The sequence below is a fragment of the Schistosoma mansoni genome, chromosome 6 (genome assembly GCF_000237925.1).
Source record: "Schistosoma mansoni strain Puerto Rico chromosome 6, complete genome".
NCBI lineage: Eukaryota > Metazoa > Platyhelminthes > Trematoda > Strigeidida > Schistosomatidae > Schistosoma > Schistosoma mansoni.
This window is the reverse complement of record NC_031500.1, coordinates 4326149-4348813: the sequence shown is the minus strand read 5'-3', so window position 1 is coordinate 4348813 and position 22665 is coordinate 4326149. Positions and strand designations below refer to the sequence as shown.

Sequence of the window (22665 nt, the reverse complement as noted above, 5' to 3'; positions counted from 1 at the left end):
ATTTTTTCAATTTCTGCCAAAGCGCCCGTCTCGGTGTGGTGTACCTCTCACAAGACATACCGTAATTATCCTCTACATATCTCTGATGTGCTTGTCTGGAAAGTGGGATTACTCCTTCCTCGTACTTTATATTGTAAGGAAGCATGTTTTGAAGCGGTTTTCATATCATGGCTTAAGGGCAGACGTACTGCTGATGTAACCACAATCAATAAATAGAGAGATATGTGAATTTCTGCATGAAATACTATATCCTTCGCAGAACAGAGTGGGTTGGAGAATGCTGGTCGGCGGCCTATGCTCCAATAGGAGTAACAGGCGTAAGTAATACTATATCCTTAAATACAACCTATCTTTTATATACTACCACCACCACTGAATTAACTGCTTCTATGAATCCGGTGTTCATCTTGTTGTACTAACGAGGTATGGCAACTTAGACCGATGCATATATGTGCCTGGTCCTACGTTGTAGCTGACTGACTGACTGAGTAGTACATAAATAGATTGCCTCATCAAGATTTCATGAAATATGAATACGGTGAATATAATAAACATGTTGTTATTGTTGTCGTCGTATTATATCTACACTCTTACACATACACACAAACTGACACTATCTTTAAACTATTCTTAGATAGGAAGAATAAAACCAATTCACTATAGCATATATAAAATACATTACCTGTGCCATCATATCAATTAATGGTTTTAATCCTAATTCTTTACCAGGACCATCACGTAAATATTTTAATAAACTTCCATTCTTCATTAATTCTGTAATAATATAAATTGGTTCCGCTGTAACTACAGCATATAAACGTACAAGTCTTGGATGATGTAATTGTTTCATAATACGTGCTTCTTTAAGAAATTCTTCTTTAGTCATTGTACCTTGTTTTAATGTTTTTACAGCAACTTCAATAGTTTCATTCCATTTTCCTGAATATTTCATTTAATAGATAATAATATTAATAAAAATGAATAATTTAATGAATGAGAAATATTATAGAGTTGACATCATGAGTCCAGTGAAGTTAGACCACTATGAAAAACCTGGAAGCACTGGAAGGCCACTTCGTCCTATTGTGGGACTCCTCAGTAGTGCGCATCCATGATCCCGCCTCGCGAGATTCGAACCCAGGACCTACCAGTCTCGCGCCAGAGCACTTAACCGATAGACCACTGAGCTGGCCGTCATCCAACGGTGCTAATGTCTAACTCCAACCAATCCACGAAATCGAGCAACCGTCCACTATTGTCTTCAGTGAGTTACTATCTCACAATAGACCCGGTTGAACTCCACTAGTCACTGCTTCTCACTAGAACTCCAGGAGTCCCACAATGAGACGAAACGGCCGTCCAGTGCTTCCAGGTTTTCCATAGTGGTCTAGCTTCAATTGACTCATGATTTTAACTATAAAATTACTAAAATCTCCACAAAAACCCTCCTTCTGATAATAATATGTAATACTTGGTAATGAATTGATAAACACTAAGTAGATTATTATAGACTGTATTTATGGACAGTTTTCAATGAGATCAGACTAGAATAAATAAGAAATAATTAGTCAGACAAGTAAACGCTTCAATAGTCCATAATAACTCAATAGGTTAATGGGTAATTGATTAGCTTGTGAAATGAGTTTATACCTTATCAGGAAATGTTATCACATCGGACTCCAGATAAGCGTAACCGATGAGTTTTGAATTTTATTTTTATACACAGTCATTCACAAACTTTTCCTTCAGTCTTGCGATAACCTGTTTTCCTTCAGAAGTATTGAGTTATTCGAACAGCGGCTGAATAAGACATCTAGGAAACCTGGGATGACCACGAATTGTATTCGACGGATGAAGCCATTGATTAGTAAACTATGGCTTACAAAATTATGAAGCTTTAAACGGTATTTACTTACCAGAGGCATAGTTTGTTTTCTAGGAATTTATATAACATCAAATGTAATCTTTATACTAATTCAAACAATCAGTCAATCTGGTATATGTATCAGTTTCTCCGACAGCTTTGAATAAGATGTAATCTGTGAACTGATTACCAGTTCATACAATACAACGATATACAACCTAAATTGTAATTACATCATCACTTTACTTAAAATTAACCGATTCTATCGAAACTATTTCAGCTATTCAAATTCATCTGAACATATGTGATTAGTTCAAACAGTTCACTATTCAATCAATACAACAAACTTCAGCTTGAAATCAGCAAACTATGAAACTTGAAAACAGATCAGTTGCATATTAAAGCATTAACATATCGTGAACACTACTTATAAGTAATTATTTAAGGTATATATAAAGTGTGGTAATATGCTACTGATATTGACAGATATAAGTAGTATATAACACCAATTAAAAGTGGAATGCCGGGAAGTAGAGGAACCAGAAGATCGAATTGAAGAGAACAGTAATGTAAACAGGGAGTAATTCTAATAACAATAGGAATGAAAGAACGATGAAATTGGTAAGAAACGATTCAAAGATGTGCTAACGATGTACTTAATGTATGATTTTCACATTTTACTAAATCATTGTATGGTTATCCCCCACCAAGTCTTCATTTACTACAACAGTATTTGACTAATTATGACATCCTTTTTTAAATTTTTACAATTTTCTTTTTCTGAGTAACTGAAACCTAGTAAGCTTCAATAGTACGGGCTGTGAATAGGTAGTCTTGATTTTTAAGGTAAATTTTTCTTTAAAAAAGGCAGATAAACAATCTACATCTGGATCGAATGAAGTAAATCAAAAAACAGCCAACTATAACAAAGTATGATATTAGTTAGAGTCAATGAGGGGATTTCTTAATCCTTAAAATTTTATGAAACAACAAAATCGTTGACTCTTAGTGTAAGATATATGAAGAACTGAGCGCTTTCTGATTCAACCTTAATAAAAGAGAATAAACCAATAGTTGGAGGTTTGAAATAGGAATAGACTTCTTTCGTCGCATCGTTTGATCAAGTATTTTTCCACGTTTTCACTGAATTCTATTCTAATCAACCGACAGATAGCTACCATTTAACTTTTATCAAGATGATTGTTTTCTATTTTACAAACAGATCTGATTCCAACATTGAAAGATAAATTACATCGTTTTATTGAAGGTAATTAAAGTTAAACACTACAAATTTATACTTCATAAACGTATATCATAAACTACTTCAAAATAGAGTAGTGTCAGTATAATTTACCTTTCCAAACTTCACCAAATTGACCAGCGCCTAATAATTCAATTAATTTTAATGAAGAACGTGAAATTTCCCATTGATCTCTTGTTAATCTTGATAAATCAGTTGGTACAGGAGGTGGTCTTGGACATGGACGTGTAAGACAACAACATAAACCGTCCGCTTGATTAGAATAATGAATAACTAATGATTTTAAATCAGGAAAGACTTGTTTTGTAGTTATATATACATCATTAGTTTCAGAGGATTGTTTAATTTTATAATGTTTTACAGTTTCACCTCTCTGTTGTTCTGTATCACGCACTGACAAGGATAGAGCACCTTAAGACGAGGAGGAGGAGAAGAGAAACAATAATAAAATGAAAAACATAATCATAAACCATGGAAAATTTAGTATCTACCCGTTCTTAATCGTAGTTGTCCAATTCTGCTACACTTAGTATATGCGTGTCCAAATCAGCTACTTATCAGAACATGATATACTTACTTTACATTAATCAGATTTAAAAAAATAGACTTGAATCATTTTACTTTACAATGAACCATACTCATGAGACTTGAGTACGTAGATTAATCAGTAAGCAAAGTTATACACGTATGGCATAAGTTCTAAGCATGTTGAAAATTTAAACAACCCTTTATAATAATTGGTACATGCTATAGATACCGAAGTCGTTCCACTACCTGATCGCTCATAATACATTGTCTAAGTGAGTGACGGTTACATTCACGATCTACTTATCAACTGATAAAGCTGAAGCACAGTAATGAAACATAATTAAAAATCGGCTTTTATTGATAATGAGTCTTTCTGGATCCCTTCATAGGTTATGGCTGCTCCCGGATAAAGGAGAAAGATGGTTGGGGATGAATTTATCAAATCAATCCCGTTAAAAAAGAATCTTGGTAAAAAATAGTTAACCAGAGAAATTTATTTAAACCATTTATCATTAGTAATAAGTATATACAAAGGGTGAGAGAAGCGCTTACCATTTGTTGTTTCACTAGCTCGAACCAGAAATGTCCCACGAATATTTCCTTTCAATAATAAAAGACGTTCTGAATCTTTTCTTGATATACTTCGAAAGTACCAACTATAGTTCGCAGGAAGATGATGCGTCGTTAAAAGCAAGAAAAGATTTAATTGAGAAACATAGTGATATAATAGACATGAAAAGATATTAAATGTAAGTCGGTCATAATCAACGCAAAGACTATCACAAATATGCACTAGTTGCCAAACCACATTAGAACAACAGGATAGATGGTGAATAGAGTAGAATAATTGCAACAGTAATGATAGTCAGAAAGACTAAATATTATAGGTATGGTTCAAAAAGACAGAATTAAAAGTTAAATATGGAATGATACTGAAAATCAAGTTGTAGAAGAAGATAAAATGTGATTAAGCCTAAGCCATTGCAATTGATTCTGAGCCATATCACCCGATGTCTCCAACTGCTGATCGCGCAGATTCTAACCAGAAAGTTTGAATCTGCCACCATGGTTCAGACCAACAACCAATGACTTCATGAATTAGTGACACGTTCTTGGCTTACCCGCCTCTAGCTTTCTTCACGCTAACTTCTACAACAGCTAATATAAGCAGTCGAGGGAGCTGGTGGTTAGCTACACATAACGCACATTCTAACAGCCTCAGTTGATGAGGATTCCCAGCTTCAGCAATTTGATCTTTATCGCTGCCTAGTAACTCTGAGTCTAACCTTAAAATTTTTCCCTCAGTAGTCCCAAAATATGATAGCAATGTAACAAAGACATCAAAAATGAAATATCCGCAGTCTGTGTATGTCCTTTAATTCTCAAGACTAATTTGCATGGCAGTGGAGCAATACAGGGCTAACTACTGAGCAGTATGTTTGCTCTTCGGTTGGTATATAACATTATGCATACATTACAAGCGATTGTTGATCCCGAATTATCAGAGGACTAAAGAATTTTTAGAAGTCTTCATCTAATAGAACAATGTCACTTCCACATTCTAGATGAACAGCTGAACCTCCTGGTAAGAGATCATCCCTAGGAATGTTAGATGAGGAAAGCATAATTTCTATAGGAACTTATATGGCGGAAAGAAACTAAAAAGGTGAATAGTGAGCAACCTCAATGAACATTGATGGAAGTTGACAATTCTGATGACAGCTTGCCGTACTCCCCGACTCTACCAATAATACCCAAATATAATGACTTCACAAGGTTTATGTTCTCGATTGGCAAATATTTTAGCAATAGACCTTGATGGAAAAAACCTTGTTGTCAAGAAATACAATTACAATCGGATGTATGTCATTGTTACAAAAGTTAAGGAAAAGTGAATATTCGGTCAATATATATCTGCGTCCTCATTGGAAACAAGTCTGATTCTCTCAAGTCGGCCAGCTAAGAACACTAAATAAGATTTATATTATTGTAGAGCCTAATATTTTAGACATAAAATTGATTGTTCTGTGATTATCACATGATTTTAGTCTTTGGGGGATCATGTATCGAGACCAATCAGACGAAATTACGTCCAGTTCCTAATGTTCAGGTAATATGTCAGTCAAATTAACTGCTAGAACTTGACTGTCAACCTTAGAAATAGCCTCAGTCAGCCTATTTTGTCTTGGTGATCTCACACTCTTCATATTAGATAGACTTTTCAACCCCATTGACAGTTAATTTCTATTCACAATTTTTTAAAGATAGTAGGTAACTGAAGGGCAGCCAAACAGTTCCTCAAGGCGTTTTCCCTAGTATCCTAATAACATGAACTGAGAACGAATTACGGTTACTGTTTTTCTGAAGCAATCTCAATAACAGGTAGGTTTGTAAAAATGGTATTAACCGAACATTTAAGGAAAACAATAATTTCATCGTCGTTCAGTGATTAACACGAGCATGATTGACCGATTTTCAAAATAACTGATGCCAGATAAGTCAGGTAGCATGGTAAAATTGTTATACATTAATTGATGTGCCACATTTTTACAGCATTAAGCAAGTGACTACTTAACGCGAATATATTTTGTTGGAGTTTCTTTTTTTTGAGTTTGGTGATTTGATTGTGAAATTTACATACTTCTTTCAGACATCATCATCAGCAAAAACTTTGGATAAAAGTGAGAGAATATACTCGAGTGTCATTAATATCTATTTATTATTACTTTTAACTTTGCCTGTTCCGCCGTTAACAAGTTCCTTATTGGAACAACAAGAAAAAAATTATGAGGTAACTTGCTTTCCGACTATGAAATTCGTATCAAAATAGTGACTGTGATTAATCAGAATAATTTAAACCACAGGGTTGAAAATATGCGTATTGTAGGTATGTGATTACATCAAGTGTTAAAAAATTACTCATATGATCCTGATGATTCGAGATAACTCACTTCATAAATCAATTGTTTCAGTAGTCTTACATATAACAAGTTATAAATTCTCATAGTTGAAAGCGTGAGTCAATTGAAGATAAACCATCAGGGAAAACCTGGAAGCACTGGACGGCCAAATCGTCCTATTGTGGGACTCCTCAGAACTGCGCATCCACGATCCTGCACTCGCGAGATTCGAACCTAGGAACTACCAGTCTCACGACAGAGCAATTAACCGATAGACCACTGGTCCGGCATCCGATAGTGTTTATGTCTAACTTCAACCAATTCACGAAGTTGAGCAACCGCTCACCAATTGTCTTCAGTGAATTGATATCTCACAACAGACGTGGTTTGAACTCCACTGGTCACTGCTTCTCACTAAAACTCCTGAATTTACCTCTCGAAGTCAACTATGAAAATACTAAATCTCCACAAAACCCCTTCTGAAGTTATAAATTCCCTGAATAATGTTTTTTTTATTGATTAAACTATTTGGTTCTAATGAATTTACTGGTTAAATAGTTTAATATACGAAATTAACATAAACCGTAAATCGATAGTCTTAGGCTAATAGTGATGGAATCAGAATGATTTTAACAGAAGAATAAAAAACAATGACATTTTAATCATTAGGTGTTCATGAAAATGAAATGAGCAAATATTTTCAAACGAATCATTTAAACAATAATCTCGAATTGAATGATCAATGTAGGAGTTCAACCAGGTCTGCTGTGAGATAGCACCTCACTGAAGACAATGGTGGATGTGTCGCTCAATTTCGTTGATTGGTTGAAGTTAGACATTAGCACCGTTGGATGACGGCCGGCTCAATTGTCTAGAGGTTAAGCGCTCGCGCACGGAAATGATAAGTCCTGGATTCAAATCTCGTGGGGCGGGATCGTGGATGCGCGCTGCTGAGGAGTCCCACAATAGGACAGAACGGCCGTCCAGTGCTTACCGGCTTTCCATGGTGGTCTAGCTTCTATCGACTAATTATCTCAACTATTGAAATTACTATAATATCCACAAAACCCCCTTCTGATATTAATTTAGGAGTAGTCTGTTTTAGTTAACATTAAACAGAGAAGTGATGGGGAAAAATTAAATATAGTTATAGTTTGATACATTCAAACGGTTCAACTTTTGTTCTTCATTAAGAATAAATTTTGTAATAAGTAATCTGATAATGTGATGTGTGTGCTACTGATGTCGACAGATATAATTAGTACGTATCACCATTAGAAAGTGGAATGCCTGACGGCAGAAGGTCGAGAAGATTTGAAAGAACAGAACGAAAACAAAAAGTGATGAGTATAAAAATGAAGGAACAATAAAGTTTCAGACAATTGATGAATATTTTTCAAATGAAGTATTTACTGTATGATTCTCAGATTTGACTAAGAGATTCTGTAAGTTTTTCATTCAAATTGCGTTTAGTTGTTCCTGCTTATGTTCTCGTTCCCTACAATAACATTAAGAACACAATTTGTACTCTTTTTTTCGATTTCTACTTCATTTAAATTAAACTGTTTAGATTAAGTCGTCGTTAAACGGAGAATTACTACATCCATCGTCAAGAAGGTACAAGTATTTATAAACAGTTGTCTACGCAAGATACTAAACATCCATTAGCCGGATACCATCAGCAACAGCCTTCTGTGGGAAAGGACAAACAAGCTTCCAGTTGAAGAGGAAATTAGAAAAAGACGTTGGAAGTGGATAGGACATACAGTAAGGAAATTATCAATGTGCATTACAAGGCAAGCCCTAACTTGGAATGGTGAAGGGGAGCGGAAAAGAGGAAGGCCAAACAACACATTAAGTCGGGAAATAGAAGCAGATATGAAAAGGATGAATAGCAACTGTAAAAAACTGGAAGAGATTGCCAAGGACAGAGTTGGATGGAGAATGCTGGTAGGCGGCCTATGCTCCTCGACAAGGGGTAACAGGCGTAAGTAAGTAAGTAAATAATTAAATGGATTGATCGTTTTTGTCTTTTTTTTCTTTTCTTTCTTTTTTTTCTCACTCCTTTAGACTAATTAATCAAAGAAAATTGTAATTGTATTTAGATAATAATAAAAAAGAGGAAAAACTGTCAAACTTTTAGACAAACATTAATGTACCAATATTTTCAAAAGGGTTAACATTAATAAACCGAAAGTAAACAGTTAAATGTTAACACAAGAAGAAGAAGAAGAAGAAGAAGGAGAAGAAGGAGAACCATAAATTTTTTTCTTCTCTAAATGAATAATGAAGATGTGAATGAATGAAAGTGGAATGCTTCTTGTTGTTGTTCCTATGAAATAAATTAATAATGTTCCATAAACATTTTATTCGAATAGAAATGTACCGTATAGAAATAAACAAAACTATCAGGTTATCATTATTGGCATTTGTAGTACTAAAGATAGATAGTGTCCATTGAAAGAAAAACAACAAAAATAATAATTTAAATGTAATTTAAGTATAAATTATATATTTTAGTAAAAACAAATAAGGACTGATTTTTTCCATTTTTCACCAGCCTACTTGAATATTTGAGCTAATTGTTCCTTCTATCTGTTTCTCTGTCGGTTTCAACACATCATTACGTCTATAAGTCGCATGCCCCCAAATGCCCTGGTACGGCCGAGAGTAGGGAGAGTCCGCTCTCCCTCCCGAAATGCTCTCACATGTCCACGCGAATATTTGGCCTCTGCCAAGGAAGTCTTACTCACTGCCTTCTCGTGGCATTAATGTTGTTCACGAAATTGAGAGGACGAAAAGAGAATGTCCGACGCTTTAACCGGGTTGGTGGACACGGAATGTTCACCTAGGGGAGTTGGAAAACCCTGATTCCAAATCAATGGTGCACATCGGCTCCAGGATCCTGAACGAACAAATGGCGTATGAATCAATCGTTGGTCACCGGCTACAATGGGAATGCATCTACTCACGATGCTCCACTGCCTTATGGATCAGACCTTTAGGTCAAAGGCTCGGGGTGTGGCCCCCTAAGAAAACTACCTGCTTCAGTCTGGGCACCTGGGCAGTATCACTGTCCTCACACAAATCGAATGAGATTTGTGAGGCGCATATTTATCTGGTGCTTCCTTGTACCAATATTTATGTGTTTAAATAATAAAATAAAATAATACTATTAGTCGCATAACCTATTCACAGGTGAGTTTATGAAAAGTGTATAATCTTTCATTGTACAAGTAACAGTAAAGTACAATCAGAGACATTGTGGTGGCTGTCAATATGTATTGAAAAGAATGAACATTATTTAGATGTCGATTCCTGAAGTGCTAACATCTAACTGATGATCACTGAATATTTATCGTCAGGATAGATGAAGAAATAAATAAAGGAAACTTGTTGAAATACTTGGTGCTGAGAATTCTATATTGTAACAAAAATATTATATTGAATAAAGCTAATAATAATAATAATCATGACTAGTCGAATTAACACAAGCGTATTCTCAAAGAGAAAGGGAAAAACATTTGAAGTTACACAGAATGTGTGTGTGTGGAGGGGAGGATTGAGTAGCTGATAAGAAAATGAATAAAATAATTTATTGATTATTTAACTTAGAAATAACTTTTCTAATAAAAAGGTATCAAAGAGAATGAATACTCATAACAATACTTATCTTTATTAGAAGGGGGTTTTGTGGAGATTTTAGTAATTTTATAGTTGAAATCATGAGTCAATTGAAGATGGACCACCATGAAAAACCTGAAAGCACTAGACGGCCGCTTCGTTTTTTTGTGGGACTCTTCAGCAGGACGAAAAGGCCATCCAGTGCTTTTAGGTTTTTCATGGTGGTCTAGCTTCAATTGACTCATGATTTGAACTATATAAAAATACTTATCTTTGTTTAGATTAAATAACACTTTTTAATACAGAAACAGAAAATTATCTGAAATAAAGGTGGAGTAGGATAAACAACAACAATACTCAATATTCACCAGCCGGATACTATCAGCAACAGAGTTTTATGGGAGAGAACAAACCAGCTTGCAGCTGAAGAGGAAATTAGGAAAAGACGTTGGAAGTGGATCGGATATACATTAAGCAAATCACCAAACTGCATCACGAGGCAATCCCTAACTTGGAATCCGGAAAGAAAGCGGAAAAAAGGAAGGCCTTACCGTTCTCTAATCGACCTGCCTGGCATGGTAGAACCTACAGGAACATATGTTCCAGCCAATATAGCTCGGTTGGGTCATCACGATAGGCAAGCTCGACCACCATGTCAAGGTAGCAGCTACGGTCAGGCATAGGATACTACTAATAAAGTAAAGATATATTGATATCTCAAAGAATAGAAATTTAAAATTTCTGACGTTTCACAACTTGATTTAAATTGTTTCTCAGACAGTAAATAGATAAACGTACCAAATTAACTCAAGTTAAAATAGTAAACAGGACTAAAGTAGAATATTTAGTTCAATCGAAAGCAACATAGGTTTGATGATTTTAATATTATGTGAATTATTTGGTCAAGATGAATCTGTATAGGACATTTGTGTATATGTCTGTTAGTATGATGCTGTTAGGATTTCTCTCATTACGACCCAGCTACTATTATTGCTTAGTAATCTTGGACACCAATTCACTCAAAAAGTCCCTAAAGTAGAACACAGATGAACGAGAGTGTACTTGTATTCTAAATAACAAGGTTGGACGGAAGTAAAAATCACAATACGAAAAATGTTACTATATTTGTAATTTCTATAATGTTTTCTAAGTCTCCTTAGCGCTGATTGGTTAACAAATAGCCAATAGGCGTGCCCCAACACAATCCTGCATGAAACACGCTTTAATCCAATCTATATCCCTCTAACAGATGATAAGAAATTTGTAAAATTTGTAACATGAAAGATTAGAGTCGAATTGATGTATATGTATGGTAATAGTGTGAGTTAGGTATAGAATTACGTGTGTTTGTTTAACAAAAAGTCAAAGTTGAATGAATAGCTATTGCTTCCTTTTTTATTAAGAGAGATGAGATTTAGTATTAGATGCAATGCCTCAGCTACTAGCCTTTCTTGTTAGTTGGTAGATTATGGCAAGTTGAACAGTATAGTTTTGTGCCAACCTCCATTGTCTCGTTTTTAATTCATTATTTTGAGATATTTGCAACTAGGTGATAAACCATAAATTAGGATAAGCAGATTATTTTATTTATTTATTTAAACACATAAATATTGGTACAAAAAAGCACCAGATAAATATGCGCCTCACAAATCTCATTCGATTTGTGTGAGGGCTGTGATACTGCCCAGGTGCCCAGACTGAAGCAGGTGGTTTTCTTAGGGGGCCACACACAGAGCCTTTGACCTAAAGGTCTAGTCCACAAGGCAGTGGAGCATCGTAAGGAGATGCACTCCCATGGTAGCCGGTGACCAACAGTTGGTTCATACGCCATTCGTTCCTTCAGGATCCTGGAGCCGATGTGCACCATTGATTTGGAATCATGGTTTTCGAACTCCCCTAGGTGGATCCTCCACATCCACCAACCCGGTTAAAGCGCCGGACATTCACTTTTCGTCCTCTCAATTTCGTGAACAACATTAATGCCACGAGAAGGCAGTGAGTAGGACTTCCCTGGCAGAGGCTATATATTCGCGTAGCCATATGAGAGCATTTGGAGAGGGAGAGCGGACTCTCCCCACTCTCGTCCGTACCAGGGCATTTGGGGGCAAAGCAGTGGAATACAGGACGCGCAATTCATCCTATTTGGGACTCGTCAGCTGGATGTACCTGCATCTCAGAGTTGGTGTTCACTCTGGGACTCGAACCCAGTACCTTTCGCTCCAAACGCCATCGCGTTATCCACTCAGGTGACGAGTCCCAAATAGGACGAAACGCGCGTCAAACTGGATTCCACTGCTAGCCACTATCCATCTTTGCTTACCATGCTTGTGAATTGAGGCTATATCGAGGCAATACGCACAGTATGAACATATGCCAATTAGAGACTGAACAGTTGCAGTCCTAACAAATCGATGGGAAGATTCAAACAAACAATACTAATTGAACATAAATTAGAATAATGAATACATTTCTTTTCTTGGTTTATTCAAGTAAAGTTTATATATAATTATTTCTAAGGCGACTTTTTTTAAAGATCATCAAAAGAAAAACACAACACAATCATAATTAGTACTTATTTACAAACACTACACTTAAGGTATCCTTCTTTGTAGATTATATCTATTGTAAAGCTGAAGATATCCTACTTATTAGACATTAGTTATGTTTTTATCAAATTGGGCAAGTATCTTTAAGCATCCCTAACACTATCCCATGGTAATCTGATTTCACAGCTTCTATATGGTGACAATTAAATGTTGAACAACAAAAGCTTTTCATGAATAGCAAAAAAAGTGTTTATGGGTATCTTCCTTAGCAACGTTACATTTAAACCTCCTTTTTTTTAAAAAAAAATAAAAGATGCATATATGTACACAACAAGTAATGATCACTGAAAGTGGTCATATTCATTTTAAGCGGAAATTAATTTTTTTTTCTTAAATCAATTAAAATTATATGTTCTAGAAAAGTTGAGATATTAAAAACAAAGTGGGAATTCAAAATTTCCTGAAAACAAAAATTTGTCACTTGAAGAAAAAGAAAAGGGAGGATCACAATGAGAAATTATGTTGAGATAAGATGGTGGTTGGAGGTGGTCAACAGGAAACCCTGGACCCGAATTTCGTGTTACTTGGCATTCGATCAGCACTAAGAAGGACTTGACACGTATGACATTGATCACCACCCAGTGATCAATCAATTGTGAGAAATTATGTATTCAACTTTCTTTAAAAAATTTTGTTCAGTAATTCAAATGTGAAATTGTTGGGGAGACCAAGAGTATTCCTCAAATAAAAGCCTAGAAGTGCCCTGAAAACACTGGGAAACATTTTATTCAATCAGCACTGAATATTAGTGTCTCAGGAACATCTACAAAGTGAATAGGTTATGTGTCATATCCAAGATTGAATGACTACCTATCTTGCTAATAATGTTTGGTGAGGTTCCAGAAGCTTCCAAAAGCCGAAGACCACAGTAAATGCTGTATATATCTTCAATTTTCTGTAAATATACCTACTATGAACAAAAGCGTTCTTTTCACAGTTCACGCCTTTTCTCTTGTGTCGTATAGATTTAGCATAGGGTTATAGAAGAACTGAGGAAACCAATTCAAGAGTTCCATCAGAAGATTTATCAGAAATATTATTCACTGACTAACATACTTGATATCTGTGATATGCATTATATATCAGTAAATTAGTATTTATTCATCTAGTATTCTAACTGAATAGACACATGATGATATTTAAACAAAAAATCCTTATGATATCAATAACGAAAGTTGAGATTCTATTTCAATCTTTTTCCTTAAAAAAAAACAGTGTAAAACTTCAACTGGTCATTAAACATTCTTATTTATATTTATAAAGTCATCTATTATCTAAAGAGATCTATCTCTTCTATACGGTTGTACGTTCAAAGGTTTAAGTAAAAAATCCCACGTAACTACTAAATGTTAACCGGTTAGATAAAACCATTTTCACTACTGTTCAATAAATAAACAACTTAATTCTATTCAGGATGATGTAAACAAAGCGACACAACAACAAGAAAAGTGATATTTGTAGAATAAAATAAATTTTATTGTGTTTTTCATCAGCTACATACAAACTAAATAGATTTCATAATTGAAATCACGAGTCAATTGATGCTAGACCGCCATGGAAAACGTGTAAGCACTGGACACCTGTTTCATTCGATTGTGGGACTCCTCAGCAGTGAGTATCAACGGTCCCACCTCACGAGATTCCAACCCAGGACCTATCGATCTCGCGCGCGAGCGCTTAACCACTAGACCACTGAGCTTGCTGGTATTCAGCGGTGTTAGTGTCTAACTTCAACCAATCTACGAAATTGAGCGACACATCCACCAATGTCTTCAGTGAGTTACTATCTCACAACAGACGTGGTTGAACTCTACTGAACACTGCTTTTCACTAGAACTCCAGGAAATACCTGTTGAAGTCAGTCACCAGTGAGCATAAGATGTCGAATCTCTCGAGGTGGGATCGTGGATGCACACTACTGAGGAGTCCCACAATGGAACGAAACGACCGTCTAGTGCTTCCAGGTTTTCCATGGTGGTCTAGCTTCACTTGACTCATGATTTCAACTACAAAATTACTAAAATCTCCACAAAATCCCCCTTCAGATTTCATAATTTCTAATTCATAACACTGAAAAGAAACGTGAATATTTATTATATATTGGTACAATTCTAATAGGGGATAAAAGAAAAGTGGTAAACACTAGTGGACAGTTGTCATGTTCAATTGTATAAACTTTAGTGCCAATACACACCTATGAACTGTAAACAAGATTGAATGCAAAATATTTAATGATAAAAAATTAACTACTGAAGTTTCGCAGTTTTCAAAGAATCTTCAGATGACATTCATTTGGTTGTGATGTAAAATGATTGAGAAAAGTTTTAATCAGTTACAAGTATCAATACAAGTTATGGTTGACTGGTTTAACGTTTTAACTAATTGGTGGTCAGGAATTTTAAATATCTCAAAATGAATGAGATCCAAACAGGTTAAGAAAATCTTTAATCATCCCATAAAAAGTATAGCTAGCTAATAGAGTGGTATATAGAGCTGTATATTCTCATTTGTATAATCAAACTTTTTTTTTCTAAACCTAATAGTTAATATCTGGTAGTCCCATTTGACATTCTAGCGATTAGACGATTTCTCTGTTTCAGGATGATCCATATGTATGTAGAGATTTCTTTAATTTTCCATATGATTACTTTTACAACAGGAGGAAAAGAGAATGATTCACAAAATTTTCTTAAGTCAATTAACACTAAGAATAGACCAATCATTTTCACGAGTGAGGAAAACCATCCTTTTTCAGTGTTCAAGAAATGTCTAATATCTAGAGTTTTCGAGTATATCTATTTATTTACTGGGAGAGTGTTGTATATAAGAGCATGATTTTCAATGGAAGGCTTTTTATTTCATTCGTTGAAAACTATCTCTACATATGTCTTCTATGAATATGTCACTACAGAGTACCCCAGATTGCTGGGTGAAAGAAAACAAATTAAGTAAAATCTATAGTGAAAGTAATGTCTTTATGCGTAGAGCTCACCCATTAAACAAACAGGGAAACCTTTGAAAATGCATAATACCATACACATATTGAATATTACAAAATGGATGAGTTACAAATTCAAGGTCATGTACATTTTTACCACCATACCTACAATCATTTCAAACACTCATATTTTATCTTGAATAGGTTCACTTCAAACGATTACCTTTAAAATTCAAGCCTATTGAAACTGTCATATTTGAAGAAAGGTAATAACAAAAACCAGACCTTTTATAGAACAACAAATAAAAAAAATCAGAAGGGGTTTTGTGGAGATTTCAGTATTTTCATAGTTGTAATCATGAGTCGATTGAAGCTAGACCACTATGGAAAAACTGGAAGCACTGGACGGCCGTTCTGTCCTATTGTGGGACTCCTCAGCAGTGCGCACCCACGATCCTGCACTCGCGAGATTCGAACCTAGGAACTATCAGTCTCGCACCAGAGCATTTAACCGATAAACCACTGAGCCGTCAACCAACGGTGTTGATTTTCCATAGTGGTCTAGCTTCAATTGACTCATGATTACAACTATGAAAATCAAAAAATATCTATTCAATACAACAACTGTTTATATGAATACAAACTTATCCATTTAAACAAAACATCAAGTTTATAATGAAAAATTAAATTCATGAAAGGATACAACAACACACTGGGCATATTTACCATCATTCTGTTCACAAATGCAAACATAAAAAAGAGAATAGATTTAACAGAATACAAAAATGAAAATATGACTCATGTTCATTGTGAAACTGGGTAATCTAACGGATAAATTAGATCAATTTAAGTGTTAATCTAGTCAACTATTTATTTACCCTCACCCTACCCCCCCTCCATAGAAATGGATAAACATACAAAGAAAATATCAAAATATTTTTGTAAAGGGACTAATTTTCATCTAATAAAACTAATATACATTGTCTTATTATTAATGTGCTATTAGACCACCATTAAAAGAAATCATTTCTATGTAGTTGAGGTAACAAAAAGATAGTTATAGTTATGATAGATTTTACCACTATGATAATGTAACATAATATAATTTATGGTGAATAGACCCACACATAAAATTGAAATGATGAGTATATTTCAGTGACATTGACTCACGCTTTCAACTATGAAAATACTAAATCTCCACAAAACTCCTTCTGATAATAATAATAATAATAATAAAAATAATAATCATATGCTCACTAGTGACTGACTTCGAGAGGTAAATCCAGTAGTTCCAGTGAGAAACAGTGACCAGTGGAGTTCAGACCACGTCTGTTGTGAGATAACAATTCACTGAAGACAATTCACTGAACGGTTGCTCAACTTCGTGGATTGGTTGAAGTTAGACATTAACACCATCGGATGCCGACTCAGTGGTCTATCGATTAAGTGCTCTGGCGCGCGACTGGTAGGTCCTGGGTTCGAATCCCGTGATGCGGTATCGTGGATGCGCACTGCTGATGAGTCCCACAATAGGACGATTTGGCCGTCCAGTGCTCTCAGGTTTTCCATGGTGGTTTAGCTTCAATTGACTCATGCTTTCAACTATGAAAATACTAAATCTGAACAAAACCACTTCTGATAATAAAAATAAAGAATAACCTGCTCATTGTTATAATATAAAAACACTTTTATGATAAAGGAATTGAAGGAAGGTGTTGAATGCGCTTGAGATTACGAAAAACAACCCAAGTTAAACTAAAAAATTTTATATATAGTTGAAATCATGGATCAATTGAAGCTAGACCATCATGGAAAACGTGGAAGCACTAGACGGCCGTTTCGTCCTATTGCGGAACTCCTCAGCTAAACTAAAATTGAAAACCAAAAGGCATTGAACACATGTTTTGTCCTAGTATGGGATTCTTTAGTAAATATTCGTGATACTGGATTATTGTTTAAATCTAAAACTTCCAACTCTCTACAGATAATTAGTTATTAAGCACTGAAGAAAGAGGGATAACAGAATTAGAGATTTGATTTCCAGTTGACTTGGGTTTAGAAGTCTAAAATTATTTTTACATGGTTACAAATCACGTAATGAATCAGGAGACTTCTAATAAGAAGATATAAGTAACAAATTATACTGTCCAGTAGGTTGAAAACAGCTTAAACCTACTTAACAAACAACCTTCAAAAACTCTAACTAGGAGTCATATAAACAACAGAATTCAGGACCTTCTAAATTTAGTATTGCTTCGTTTGATTGATGTCTTCAAACATTTAATTTGGAACTTTGAATGCAATAAGATGAAACAGTATTCTATATAATTAAATCTACTTACAGGATTTAATTAGACTAAGTACACTACAAAGATGATACAGTAAAATAGGATTCTTTTCACCCAATGAATGAGAACCAATTAGCTACATTCATTCATTTATTAGTTCATTCTAATGCATTTTAAATACGACAAAAAGTAAATCACTGAGTAGTTTTGTTACTTCTAAGAAGAAGTCTTTCCAAAGACAACAATTTCGACTTCATCTTTACAATAACTTTACGCTGTATTTGTTTTTACAATTTACTACAACTAGATGAGAGTAAATTACGTTTGTATTACTTCTACTTTCGTATATACTGTGAGGAACTAGTAAACGAAGGGAAAGAAAAGATTAGTTAGTTAGTTTGAGATTAATTTTACTTGTACATTTCTAAACGATTATGCTATTAAATTTTCATGCAGTTCCAACAGATTTATTAATTATTATGGACAGTTTTACGAAATGAAAATAACAGTCAATATGTGCTACCTAGTGCTGCATGATCAAGACGCTTTCGTTCTTTATTGATAAGGATGTATCAGCTGTTGAATGCTATGAGTTTTATTACAATTGGATGATCGTACGACACACTCTCGGTCATCTAGTTCAAATTAATATCAAACTAAACTGTGGAGTTGAAGGTAGTCACTTGATGTGTAACAGGATGGAATGTCCAATACCTTTAAACTTATATAGCATCTCAGTGTCGACCTCAATTGTTAAAGCGGGACAGGAGATTGGTCAGGGTTCAGATATTGAAGCTTAATTCAACAAGCAGATGATTATTATCTAAGTGACCAATCTGCGTTTTATGCAGAAAATATGGACAAAGATAATTACAACTTAAAGTTGGATTAACAGTATGACCGCCATTCTTATGATCTGGTCATTTCACTTAACAAATTTAAACAAAACGAGGATAACATACTTTGTAGAAAGGATTCTCCAAACACTGTTCTTTTTTCATTAAAATTATTCCTTTTTAACTACCAATTCAATCTTGTAACAGCTTATCTAATGTTTATTTATTTATTTGAACACATAAATATTGGTACAAAGAGGCACCATATATATATGCGCCACACAAATCTCATTTGATTTGCATGAGTGCTGTGATACTGCCAGGTGCCAAACTGAAGCAGGTGGTTTTCTTAGGGGGTCACACCCCGAGCCTTTGACCTTAAGTTCCGATCCACAAGGCAGTGGAGCATAGTGAGGAGATGCAGTCCCATGGAAGCCGGTGACCAACGATTGATTCATACGCCATTTGTTCCTTCAGGATGCTGGAGCCCATGTGCATCATTGGTTTTGAATCAGGGTTTTCTAACTTCCCTCGGTGGACTCATCATGTCCACCAACCCGGTTAAAGCGCCGAACATCCACTTTTCGTTCTCTCAATTTCGTAAATAACACCCCCGTCACGAGAAGGCAGTGAGTAGGGCTTCCCTATCAGTGGTTGCATATGCGTGGCCATATAAGAGCATTTCGAGAGGGGAAGAGGACTCTCCCCACTCTCGGCCGTAACAGGGCATTCGGGGGCTTATCTAATGTAAAATCAACTATAAAAAACTTATTAACATTATTTCAGTAGTTTCTAAGTACTGTTTATTAATTCTTTAAGCGAAACCTATCTAATTGTTACGTAATAGTAAGTAGCTACAATTAATGTTATGTACATTTTTTGAATTTTTTTTGTACATTAAGGCTCCGTTTGTGCATGAACATATATGTGTGATCTAGGGTGTTTATACTTGAAAACGCAGTCAAATCATCAGCTGGTAGGCAATCGCTATTTGTCAGTAATTAAATTATGCAAAAAAATCCTGATTTAGAAAATAATTTATGTTATCATACATCAAAAATGGATTATAATTGATCGTGAACAGAATAATAAATTTGTTCTCATTAGTCTGTTGGAGAGTCTAAAACCGCCTAGGAAACATTTTATCTAATGAATATGGAATAGCATTTCCTCAGGAATATCCAGAAAAATGAAGAATTGTGTAGTGTTCTGATTGAATGATTACCTAGAGTACTATTACTATATTGAATACATCGCCAAAGAGTTCTAGAAGACCGAGACCGCATGAAACTTTATGAACACACTCAATTTTCTACACATACCTAACCTAGGAATAAGGCTTTTACTTATATTTTGCCTCATTTTTCCATTATTCAATTGGAAGCGTGGAAGTAGTGTATGGTTATAAGAAACAGATAGGAAGTCAGTAATATGCGTACCAGTAACTGATTAACAAAAAAAACGACTAGACGTTTTCAACTTTACGATCGGTAGGAAATATTATGGCAGTAATTAGCTGTTGAAACCTATTTTTATGCGGTCATTAAAAAAAATAAACTGAAATATACAAGTTTATATTCATTTATAATATATACATATCACATCATACCTATAATATGTCTAATTAATTCTGAAAAAAAAGGGAAAAATTAGCTATTTAAAATTAAATATGCATATAAACATTATTGAGAATTGGCAACGTGCCAATTGTCTACACGATGATTTCTCAATTCTGGAGAGCCATGACAGAGCGTCTTAATGTATAATTGTATACGGTAACAAAACAAGAGCAGAACAAAAAAAGATATCCCAACCAAAATGTGGACATGCTACCATATTACCAAACATACGAGTATGTTTGTACGTAGTGAGTGTATAAACATTTACACAGTGGTAGTGCGTTCATGATATATACTGTTAAACAACTATTGTACACCACTATTCTCGTAATCGGAAAAAAACTTCTAGACCAGACATAGAAGTCAGAAAATAAATAATATAAGGGTAGAGAGAGAAAATAGAGGAAAGTATTAAGCAAACAATCTAACGAACGAGACATCGAGGGAGGGAGAAAAAGAGAACACGATACCGTCATAGTAACGGATTAAACAAAACACCTGTTTAATGTATTAGATATTGTATTTTCCTTAAGAATAAGAAAAAAAAAACGGAAGAAAACAAGAGGTAAGAGGATTTTCAGTCATCAAAATTGTGATACCGACGAAAAGATTAGAAATGTATGAATAAAATCTAAATAAACCATAATTTATGAAACCAAGTATGATAATCTAATGATGATGATGATGATGATTACAGAAAATTGATAGATCTTGTTTGTTTGTTTTTCAGCTTAGTGATTTTTCAGGCTTTTGCTTATATTATTTTCTTTATTACTTTAGTCTGCTGCTTCATTTGTCTAGTTGACCTTTTTGTTTTTATATATAATTATACTTAACAAGTATATTATGTATGATCAGATTGTTCAAAATGTATTACGCTAATGTACCACAGTTTTGATAATCTTCATCTTCTTATTACACTATCCAAATTTATCAAAGGGACTAACTACTTTAAACCTAAAATTTAAACGGTAATTGATGGCAATTTGTTGAAAAATACATTCGCAGTACAGGTACGCAGTTATATCATTCAGTTCTAGGCTTAATGAATATCAGTTTATATGCTTGAAATCATGTGTCAATTAAAGCTCGATCACAATGAAAAACCTGGAAGCACTGGACGGCCGTTTCGTCTTATTTTGTGACTCCTCATCAGCGCGCATACACGATCCCGACTCACGAGTTTCGAACCCAGGACCAACCAGTCTCGCATCAGAGCACTTAACCGATAGACCACTGAGTCGGCATCCATGGTGTTAATGTCTAACTTCAACTAATCCATGAACTTGAGCAACCATTCACCAATGTCTTCAGTGAGTTACTATCTCACAACAGACTCGGTTGACCTCCACTGGTCACTGTTTCTCACCAGAACTCCAGGAAATACCTCTTGAAGCAAGTCATTAGTGAGCATATGTTGATTATTATCAGATAATAAAATATATTTATAAAAACCTATTAACGTACAACTGTTAGTGTTAGTTTTCCCAATTCGCATCATCTTCATACTTGAAATGAAAAGAAAAACTTATACCTAACTACTCGCTAAACATTTAATATATGTACGTATATTACCGACTGACAAATGATTTGTAAATTACATCACAGAATTTACGATACTCAGTCCTAAATAGTCTCAATGAATCAATTCTACGAATATCTTAAAACATAGATAAGTCATATCTGGCTTAGAAAATACAATATACATCTTTGCTTGAACACTGAGAAAGATCAAAGTAATGGTGTATGCAAAGAAGTAAGAATCAAGATTTTATGACATGTTGAAATTCTACGAAAAATGGATATTAAATTACATGAATTCATGAAGAAGTTTCGGCAAGACTATAATTTATGGACGAACCAATCAGGTTTAGGATAACAAATTTCGGATTTTGGCGCGAAATTCGATCATCCATTTGGCGTTTTCACATTTTAACTGATGTTAGCTCGTGATGAAAGCTCTAAATCTAATTCTTAGCCCTTATCATCAAATGTAAATCATAATCTTTATTCTTCACACAGATTTATAGCCCTCATTCGGCTCTGGTAAGTGGGTGAACATTCTCAAGGTCACTTTAGAGTCGCTCAAAGGTCGTCCATAAATTAAAGTCTCATCTAAATTTCTTATCACTAGATTATGCTCAATTTAATGAAAGATTGAATAACACCCAATACTGAACTACTGATTCATTATCTTTAAA

At 34.7% G+C, this 22665-nt stretch overlaps 1 protein-coding gene across 1 annotated transcript in view; it reads right to left on the bottom strand.

The window, feature by feature from the left end:
• Smp_172200 (tyrosine kinase) overlaps positions 1 to 22665 on the bottom strand; it is a gene marked incomplete at both ends in the record, with an annotated part of 50889 nt that overhangs the window by 5267 nt on the left and 22957 nt on the right. Inside the window, 2 exons of the mRNA XM_018798010.1 lie at positions 3219 to 3536; positions 4206 to 4309. Of these exons, the coding sequence (XP_018652994.1) occupies positions 3219 to 3536; positions 4206 to 4309 (422 nt within the window). The remainder of the gene's footprint in view (positions 1 to 3218; positions 3537 to 4205; positions 4310 to 22665) is intronic.